The 11,011-nt window shown below is 35.0% G+C and overlaps 1 protein-coding gene across 1 annotated transcript in view; it reads right to left on the bottom strand.

Moving 5' to 3' along the window:
• Positions 1-11,011, bottom strand: part of CPNE8 (copine 8) — a 91,339-nt gene that overhangs the window by 38,571 nt on the left and 41,757 nt on the right. The window contains exons 7-10 of the mRNA XM_042872761.1: positions 10,197-10,260; positions 5,613-5,716; positions 4,361-4,465; positions 1,292-1,333 (exon numbers count right to left, since the gene is read on the bottom strand). Coding sequence (XP_042728695.1) covers positions 1,292-1,333; positions 4,361-4,465; positions 5,613-5,716; positions 10,197-10,260 — 315 coding nt within the window. The remainder of the gene's footprint in view (positions 1-1,291; positions 1,334-4,360; positions 4,466-5,612; positions 5,717-10,196; positions 10,261-11,011) is intronic.

Raw genomic sequence — 11,011 nt, 5'->3', positions numbered from 1 at the left:
CCAGCTCCCTCGGCCGCACCTCGAGTACTGTGTTCAGTTTTGGGCCCCTCACTACAGGAAAGACATTGAGGCCCTGGAACGTGTCCAGAGAAGGGCAACAAAACTGGTGAGGGGTCTGGAGCACAAGTCTTATGAGGAGCGGCTGAGGGAGCTGGGGTTGTTCAGTCTGGAGAAGAGGAGGCTCAGGGGAGACCTCATTGCACTCTACAACTTCCTGAAGGGAGGCTGTGGTGAGGAGGGGTTTGGCCTCTTCTCCCAGGCAAATAGTAGGACCCGAGGAAACGGCCAGAAGTTGTACCAGAGGAGGTTTAGGTTGAACATGAGGAGAAACTTTTTCTCTCAGAGAGTGGTCAGGCACTGGAATGGCTGCCCAGGGAGGTGGTGGAGTCGCCGTCCCTGGCAGTGTTCAAGAGGCGCCTGGATGAGGAGCTGCGAGATGTGGCTTAGTAGCTTGTGGTACTGGGAATGGGAGGGTGGTTGGACTGGATGATCTTGCAGGTCTTTTCCAACCTTGCGATTCTATGATTCTATGATCTATAAGCAATTAATATGTTGTTTTTTTTTACTTCCTTCCAGGAAGTATCTAATGAAGAAGGATGAATTTGTTCTACAGGATGATAATTGCAGAGCACAAATATGTGGTAAAAATGCTTATAAATCAACAGATTTCATGATGGAATCAAAAAGACAAAGTCTTAAGTTGAGAAACTGGTTTTGGCTCTTATCAGCAGAGAAATGAATGACAGCACAGGGTAAATTGCCCTATTACTAACACAAGATCTATTTGGCCACAGAAGAACTAGAAACAAACTGCTTTAGCAATATTAGAGGCATTATTATATAATAAACAATATACTCCTAAGTATCCAAATTAACTGCATATTCATATATTTAAAAATATAAATTAACAAGAAATGATTAAGACAGGTCAACAGATAGAGAAATAGAAATCAACATATTTTTTGTATTACATGCAGGTGCTAGTATCGTGACTCATAAATATACTTTCTCTCCAAAGTATGAAGACACAAGCTCAAGCATTTTTTATAGCAATTGAGTCTGACCAAAAAGAGGATACACTAAGTACAGTCAATAAGGTTGAACAATTACATATTGCCCATTTTCTTATATAAGAAAATTCTTATATTATTATATATAATATATAATATATAATATATATATATAAATATAATATATATAATATAAAAATAATATATATAATATAATTATATATATTATTATATAAGAATATTCTTAAAATAAATAGAAAGCAATAGAAATTATGCCTTACCTTCCATCTCTATCCCAGTCATACACCTCTACTTTAATTGTCCTAAAAAATTTGAGAAAAACACAATTAAAATTCATATTCTAATGTACAAAATTGAATTTTATATTTAAGTGCATTTGGATACCTCAACTGTGCCAAAGCTAGAAGACCACATTTTCCTGTTGTTTCTTATTGTGAAGAAAAAAGTCACTCAGGTTACTCAATATAAATTCATAAATGAATAGTAAAATATAGTAAAAGCTAAGGGAACAAATAATTCAGGGGGGTTTGTTGTTGTTGTTGTTTGTTTGTTTTTCTGATTGATTCTTTAAACATTAAAGTACTACCAGCCTTTTTAAGAAGGTTAACAAAATGAGACTCATTGTGAGTTATTGGTATTGGTATTATGTGGGAAAGGAATATCTACTGTGAAGTAGTAACACCTTTCAGAAAAAAAAATAATGTACCCATATTTGAGAAGAGAAACGTCTTCCTTTGAGAAGAAGAGAACTTGAGCATGTCATTATGTAGCACAAATTCTTCGGTAGCATTGAGCAGATTAAAAACAGTACAAAACCAAGCAAATCAAACTTCTAAAATTCTACATCATACATTTTGGTTGTTAAACAAAAGTAACAACACCAGAATAAAAGAAAACTTCAATCTGTTAGATGGCACGAACCTCTGCTAAACAGTCTGCAATAGTGAAGAATGAAAAGTGTGTGATTCACCCAAGATTTGGGGAAGGCCCTCTATGTGGCTACCAACAAAAGAAATCTGTTGCGCTTTTAACCCATAAGCTGCCTCTTACTCCACAACAGAGGAAGATGCTGCTTGGATATCTGACCAAAAAGGAAAGTGCAGCATCATTTCTTTGAGTTCCCATAAAGAAAACAGACTAGATTTTTAGTTCTTTCATCAACTCATGTTAGATAACCACCAGATTATGCAACCTAACCATGAATAATCTGGCTTCCTAGAATTAAATGGGATAATTAAATTAAATGGGATACCCCATTAGGGTATGGGTGGATACGCAGACAGAGTTCACTCAGAAGCATTAACTGCAGAGAAATTACTCTACCTAAAACTAGAATTAATGTTTACTGTGGCATATATTCTTACCAATTACATTACTCTCACCTTTCAACATCTTTCACAGAACCAAGGGTACCATAATCTGATCTGTAAAACTATCATTGTCTGAAAGAAACCAAGCTGATCATAGGAAACTAATCCTCACCTTTGGAAAGAAAAGTTTTCATGCTTAAAAAAGCAAACAATAACAAACTTTGGATGCTTCTTCTGGATCATCAGCCAATACTAATTTGAATTTGACAGCTAAAGTATTTTTCCTGATGTCTAATATGATTATTATAGGGAGGACTGTTAAGATCCATTGAGTCTTTTATTTGTAAGGCATTCACATTATGTAGAAAGAATCAAAAACATGATAAAAATGGGAAAGTAGTTACACAACAATCTGAGGCATATCATTGTATTTTTAAATTCTCTTTAGAGGTGTTACAATATTGCATTTGACACATCTCTATAACATTATTATCAAAGAGTTTTATTTAATACGATAAACAGTGCAGTGCACAGAGCATCATCATAAGCATTATTTTGCTTTGCATTATGCGTATAATCCATATACAAGTTAAAAATTACACCTGATTAGAACACACTTATTATGAAATCAATGCAATTTTTTCCATCTAATTGAAACAGAAACATGAATGATAATAACTGTAGCAAATATTCCACTAGGCGAGTGGAGGAAGAAGTGCAGAAGAACCCTTTTTCCTTAAATTTCAAGCAAGATGATACCAAGTACTGGAAATGGATGACAGACAGAATAAAGTAGCCATGATCCAGTAGGAAATGTGAAGAATGGACATTCCCAAAAAGAATGATTAAGAAAAATACCCACTTCCCTGGCAAAAGATCTGAATTAGCTTTTGACCCGTCAGTTTCTAAGCGGCTTATAACAACAGAACCTTATTTCTGTGAAAGCATTACATTTAGCTTAGTGAATATACGCACTTCTTACTGTCCTACTCTTCAATATACACTACTTGGATTAAGTCAAGTGAAGCACAGACCAGTACAAGCATTGGTTTCTGTTTATATCCTGGTATTAGCCAGTAAATCATGACTTGATTTGCTTCCCAAAAGGCCAGCCTTCATGGTAGCCTTACAACAGATTACAGTAGCTTTACTCCATACATTTCATTGAATAATTACTGTTGCAGTTTCCATGGAAATAAATAAGAGGCATTACATTCAGAGCAACCTACATACAATGTGCAGGTCATATATTACTCTTACTGTTCTTCTAATCCTCATATTTCGTATTTCCTTCATTATTTTAATCTCAATATTACACTACACACTTCTAAAAAAGTACAACTAACGCTAAGCCTACATTTCCTTTGAGTCTTACTGAAGTAATTTAAATACTCCAGATTTCATGTAGTAATGATAGATAGATAACCAGACATTTATCTGGCTACATAATTATAACAGCATTATCTTGATTCATATCCAAAATACAAATAGCGATGATGGAATAACAAGTCATCATCAGCAACTTAAACACTTCACTGATACTGTTAGAAGTTAAGAATTCAATTTTTAAGGACTCTACAAAAATCCACAACCTCAACTTAACTACCTAGCTTGTTAGTAAAACATTGGTAAAAACACGGTTTATGACCATGTTTTTCAGTTATACACCCTTTTGTATGGGATCACTGAAAATTTCAAATCTGAACAACATGAGGATTAAACTCTGGGTATCTCATGTACCAGTAACAGTGTACATTCAAGTTGTTTGGTTTTTCTTTTTTCTTTCTAATTATTTCTTAACCACCACAGAGAATGAAATCACTGCTAACATTTCCTACAGATTTATCATATTGGCTTTATTTCTGTAAATTTATTGTGGTGTTTTGAATATATATCCTTTCAAAATGTTGACAAAATAACACAAGTAACAGAATTGTTATGAAAAACTATTTTTATTAGGAACAATCTATATCAGGAGAAAAATCTGTGTATGCCAGGAAAGCTTAACATGCAGCTTACCGGTCATAGTCTCCATTACACAGTGCTCTGACAGAAATCTTGAATGCCTGCCATACTGGATTTAATGTATTTTTTATGACTTCTGTTTTGTGGCAGATTGTAAAACTGCAATAAAAAAAAAGATATAATTTGTATTTATTTACTTTTTATTTTGAGTCACCAAACACGCAATACAAAGATATATAATCTGTACGCACTGGTACAATGTCCATATAAAGCTTAAGCTAAGAAAACAAGTCCAGGAGAAGAGAGGCAAGGAGAACTAATGAGAACAGATCTATTTGTGAGTGACTATGGATGAAGGCATTATATAATTCTACACCTAAATTTTTTTTTACCTCACAAGAATTACAATCATTCAGTGAGCTAGTTCAGAGAAGTGCAGGATATGATTCCTGTTTAACAGGTAAGAAACACAGTCAAAGGAGTCTTGACTTTCTCATGCTTGTTCATCACTTTAGGTTTGTTTTTTTTTGTTTTGTTTTGTTATTGTTTAAACCAGGGTAGTCTCAAACAAAACATATTAAGCCTTCATGAGATTCCATGATCCCCTTCTCTCAAATGAAATATATATGAAATTTATTCGAAATATAGTATGCTTTACTCATTATGCTTTCTCTAAATGATGCAAAATGAAAATACTTTTTTTGAATCCTCATCTTGATTAGTGAACTGTGCAAAAGAAAACAGGAGACAAGGTCTCTATTGAAATCAATACTGAAATCCCACATACACATAGATGCAACTAAAGTTGCCCTTTGAAAGTATGTTTCTGAAGTTCCAAAGGTGCATGTTCTTATCTGAGAAATTACTAGAAGATATATATAAAAAATGTTTTCTATCTGAGCAATTTTTTGAATTATCTTTTCTAGATCGCTGTTAAAAAAATAGATCTAATTTTGCAACATAAAGAATTTTCATCTAAAACAATATATAAGCATTAGCATATTTTTGAGTTGTGATTTTCTTCAAGTTTTCTGTTTAAAAGCATGTCTGCTGTTTAACAGTTTTTACTATGACTAATTTTTATTGTGATCTGCATTTACCATATGTTCAACTCCTAAAAACTCTCGGTTGACGTATTTAATGTTTGTTACAATAGTTTTATTTCTGTGTTGCCTGAATTAAAATTCAATAAATTTAAAAGAAATGCAGCTTAATCTGACAAATATTCAGAAAGGAAAACTATTTCACTATCTGCAAATAAATAAAATGCTATGCTTAGGAGCAGAAATGTTTAGCAGGTATCTACCTGCCATCTTCATTGCTTCGATGAAATACCAGGAAAGGATCAGATTTCCCAAAGAAGTCCTTCTTGTCTAGTTTGTTCGCACAAAATTGCATTAAAACTGAATCCTGAAATTGATAATACAGAAAAATTAAAAAGAGCACGCAGTTTGTTTAAGGAAGATTCAGAATATATTTGACTACTAACCATACAAACAGAAAACAAAATCTCGCATCTAGATGCTTTCTACTTATTCATATTCTTGCAAACACCCTTATAGTGCAGCGTGAACTGCTAAAACAAAGAATTCATCCATAGAAGCGTGCAAATGAAGTTCTTCGCTAAATACCTCACAATGTTTCAAGTACTTTCTGACATCTAATGCTGCATTTTCTGGGAAGTAGATGCAAAGCTAAAGAACGCATTAGAATTAATTTTAAAAGCTGCAGTGGGACACAACTAAGTCTCATTCCTTCAGCGACTTAAACCTGCAACTTCCTGCTCTTGCTGCCCATAAAGCAAATAGCTTAGCAACTTGCTATTGAGATGCCAGAAGTTTCCAGAAAACGAGACTGGAAGGTACCAAATGAAACCATTCTCACGCTGTTTTATCCAGGCAAATGGACAGATTGCACACTATCATATCTTCAGGTAGAGTCAAGTGCCAGAAGGATTATATGCAAAAATAAACCTAGCTGACTGAGGCAGGGCCCTACTGGATGACTTTATTCCATTATTAGGTCTACATGTGTAACAAAAGCAAGAAGACTAGAGAAAACATGGTCCACCCCTGACTGGGGTAGGGGAGCAGCTGACAGAGGAAATGGAAAATTTGTTTCCTCATACTCTTCTGCCTTCGCTTTTACTGCTGAGAATACTGACTTTGAGAATCCTGGGCACCTGAGACCAGTGGAAAAGTCTAGAACAAGGATGACTCTCCTGGGGAGAAGAGGACCAAGTGAGGGAACATTTAAATAGATCAGACACACACAAGTCCTGACAGGATGCATTTGTAAGTGCGGATGGAGATGGCAGTGTCACTGTGACGCTATTTTCAATTATCTTTATTAAGTTCCAAACTGCTGAGCTTCAAGGAATTGGGATTAACATACAAAGTCCAGCTGGCAATGAGTATGTAGCTAAGCAGTCAATAATGGAGCCAGTAACAATTAACATCTTCATTAATGAAACAGAGCAGACCCTCAGGAAGTTTGCAAACATTGCAAAGCTAGATATAGTGGCTTCTCCATCAGCTGCTTGAGCCACTACTCAGAGGGACCTGTGTGAGCTGGAAAAACACAACAACGTGAACACCATGAAGTTCAACGATGGGAAATGAACTTCGAGGTCAATAAGGTCCTGCACAAATACAAGCTGCAGGACAAACAGCTTGAAAATAGTTTTGCAGAAAAGAACCAGGTGGGCTTGATGGACATGGATCATGGACTGTGAGCCACCAATGCATACACTGCAACTAAAAAGGCCAACAGCCTCTTGTGCTGCACTGAGTAGAGCACTGAAAGGAAGCTGAGAGAAATGACTCAGTACCAGTGATGGCATACCTGGAGTACTGTATTCAGTTCTGAGCTTCCCAGTACAAGAATGTAAAGGACAAATAGCATTAATTGCAGAAAAAGGGATGCTAAGATGACTGACTGAGTGACTGAACTGCCCCTCATATTAGGAGTAGCTAAAAGAGATGAGATTCTCTTAGTCTGGAGAGAAGGCTCAGGAGGATCTTATTAATTTGTACAAATACCTAAGGAGGAAGTAAACAGACTCCTCCTCACTGGTATTCAGGGGACAGAAAAGCAGCAATAGGTACAAAATGAAATACAGGAAGCTTCATTTAAATACAAGTGAAAAAAAAAAAAGACTTTTTACCCCGAGGGTTGTGAAACATTGGAAGAGACTGCAGAGTCTCTGAATATACTCAAAACCCAACTTCACAGAGCCCTGAGCAACCTGCTCTAAGAAAAACAGGAGGGCTAGACTAGACAATCTCCCAAGGTTCCTTTCAACCTTAGCAATTCAATGATTCAAAAAATCTTTGCCATTTTAAAAATAAACTATCCAAAAAAAATCTCAGATCAGTTAAGAATTAATCTAAATAAGATCTAAAATAAGAATTAATCTAAATTAATCTAAATAATGAATAACCTTAGATATGAAAATATCCCAAAGAAACGATGCGACAGTCCACGAGGAGAGCAAGAGACTGTGTCTGAGAAAATGATAGAGAATGAAGAGACTACAAGAGAAAGAGCGACTGATTTACAAACTCACTGTAAGGTCCTTTCAGTGACTTCACACAAAAGTCATAATATATGCAAGTTTTAAGTGAGGTGAACATGAAGGCCTTCAATTACACCTGCTGTTTATGTTCATTAAAAGGGAAAGAAAATAATCCTATATCAATTATGATGATGTATCTGTGACTTTTGAATGGTATAACTGAGATGCCAGTACCAGTACTGAAGGATAAACCAGAATATCATGAAAAAATACTCTGCAGCCTCCTTAAGGGTTGCTTACAAATGCTCAGTGATGGCAAACTAGTCTTAAGAATCGTGAAGCAGAAAAGTAATTTCAGTACAAAATCAATTAAACGATTCATCCATTTTGTCATCTGATAAAGCGTTAAGGTTTTGATCAGGTACTACCAAAATTTTGAGCAAAAGTAAACAAAAGACAGGCATTTTCCATGACTGTACATCACTTGTGCTAGTAACACAAGAATTTCCTATTAGTATACAAGATGGCTACCACTTCCTAGCAACTTTCATATCATCAGGTTTGACAACACTTAGTATTTACTAATGCCATAAATATTCTACCGCAATGGAAGGAGAGGTGTGAACACAGGCTGAAAGACAATGTCATTGTGTAGAGCAATGTCAAAGTTAGTACCCACTCCCAAGTAGGTCAAACATTTGTATACAGAAAAAAAATGCCAGAGCAAGAAGCCAATTTCTTGAATTGTAGTTAGATTTTTTTTCCATTTAAATCTGACAGATAAGAAAGGAAAACAAGGATACTCCTTAGCAAAGGACAAAAACAATAAACAAAGCCTAATTAAAAGTGGCAGGATTAGGAATAATTTAGCCTAACAAATTCCATCTCAAGGACAAATTTTTCTGTTCTACTTGCTATCAAATCCAAAAGAAAATTAGGTGTCCACTGCTTCTTTCAGAATCTCGGCCAAAAAATGACATACTTTTTATAAATCCATTATTCCAATACTCATTATTAGCAGAGAAAAGGTAGTTTGTACAAGAGCACTCCCACAGATGCTGTTAATGGCAGTTAAATGAAACTGAGCTGGAGCACCCTATTAGCATAACTGTGCAGGACTGGTAGTTTGTCTGGCAAGAAAGATTTTAGCCTTTGTGCTGTTCACATATACCAAATCTGCAGAGAAATAATACAAACTTAACTAAGCTAGAAATAAGGCAGAAAATTAAGGATTGTTTTCTTATAGAAGGTATTTCTTCTAATGAACTTCAGAAAATAAACAGACTAGCTACTGAATATATTAGTAATAAGAGCGACATTATGACTGCAGAAATAGAACAACAATTAACAGCTTATGGCCCAGTATGAAAGTTGTATCTAATATAATACTGCCCAGCTCCCCTGGATCTCACCAAATACCTGACATTATTTCTTTCCTCATTTAAGATTGGTACCTTGTCAATGTAAGCTCTTCTAAGATACATACTACAGCCTCATTTAATATACACCATACTTGGACTAGCTCCCTCACCTTCAGATTCCAACCCTTGTTATCATACCATCCTTCCTTATTCTTCCTTCCAGTCTCTGTTTCTGTATGATTTATGGCTTGTTGCTAGCTCATTCAGTGCTGGAAAGCAAAATAGCCTGGCTCCAAGTACTTCCTGGTCAGTATGACTTCTCCTCTGTCCAATCTACTCCATGATCCCACAAGAGGAGGAAAAGTGGTGATGTAGTTTGGGAAGGTCAGGATCACACCAGGTCTCTCCCCTTAACCAGCGAAATTCCCCACTGTCTGCTACACACTGAGAAATTTTTTTGCTTTCTGCTAAAAATGTAGGCATTTGCCATTAGTATTTGCATTTCCCCAGGCAGCCTTCACTTTAAATGAAACTGCCTGAACTCTTCTTTTATGGAAATTCTTTTAGTATCTATGTAGCATTTTTCAATAAACATTAACTTCACATTTCTTTAAATAATAGGACTCACTATTAGTATGTTGTTTTTTTTTTAATTCTAAGTTCAGTTTTACTGTGATGATCATGCAATATTGATATTCCATGGCAATAGCAATGTAATTCCATAGCTAAAACAAATGGATTTTTGTTAAAAACGGGACACTAAGAGATTAAAATATGATTACTTAAAGAATTAAAGACTAGATTAAGACTCACGAATAAAAAACTTTACATTTCAAGTTGTTTTTTGCTTCCTTTTTTACTACATAAAGCTAAGTGTAGCTGATAGGGAAAAAATAACCTAACTTCTTATAGATGTCATAAAATGGAAATTAATACATTTTACTTACAACAATCTGGTGCAATCACAACCATTTTCACTTAATTGTTCAGAAAGCAATGAACACACACTTACTCGACAACAGCCCAGTTCCTCTGCTGTTACGATGACAGTTCCACATTTTTTCCCAGGAATGCCTCTACAAGAAAATGAAACCACATCACCTCAGTACTGTGAATGGTACATTTAAGAAACTTAAACTGACAAAGATAAACACAAGTTTTCAAGTCACAAAACTGATAGCATGCCATGAAATTTCACTCCTCAGCGAAAAGGACTCACTTGGCTGAGTAAAAAAGTTGGTTAGATTAAGTGAATGGCATATTCCTTCCAATTTGCTTTAAACAGAATAGTTTGGTTTTAAAGGAAGTAACATAAAAAGTTTAAATGGAATGAAACGACAGTATCAGAAGTTCTGTTTTCTTTTCATTAATATTTCATTTAGAGATGGCTGCACAACTTATAAATTTACAAAAATGATCCTTTCACAGATTTGCCTTAAAGAAAATGCCTAAAATAAATTTAAAGCTACACACGAGCCTCATTTTTACAAAGATACTAAAACTGAAATGTTTATGAAGACACATAGTAATTTCACCATAGTTTTAGATAGTTATATAATAAATCATAATTCATACAGCAGCAATTAAGTACGTGCTGTTGCAACATCAGAAAGTAAAAAACAAATCTTTGGCATAAAAAACGATACAGGAACAGAAAAGTCAAATAATCTGATAATATTTGTTTTGCAGGAAAAAGAAGTACATATATTCAAGTACAACTTTGCTGCCATATCCTAGCATCCATTAATGTGTCCATAAGCACATACCTTGGTAATTACTACTGGATTTTTTTTTCCAAATTGAATGTTGTTGTTTATGCTAATTTTA

The sequence above is a fragment of the Lagopus leucura genome, unplaced genomic scaffold, assembly GCF_019238085.1.
Source record: "Lagopus leucura isolate 7727_CA_CO unplaced genomic scaffold, USGS_WTPT01 Super-Scaffold_100008, whole genome shotgun sequence".
NCBI classification, from domain to species: domain Eukaryota; kingdom Metazoa; phylum Chordata; class Aves; order Galliformes; family Phasianidae; genus Lagopus; species Lagopus leucura.
This window is presented reverse-complemented; position numbering and strand designations above follow the sequence as displayed.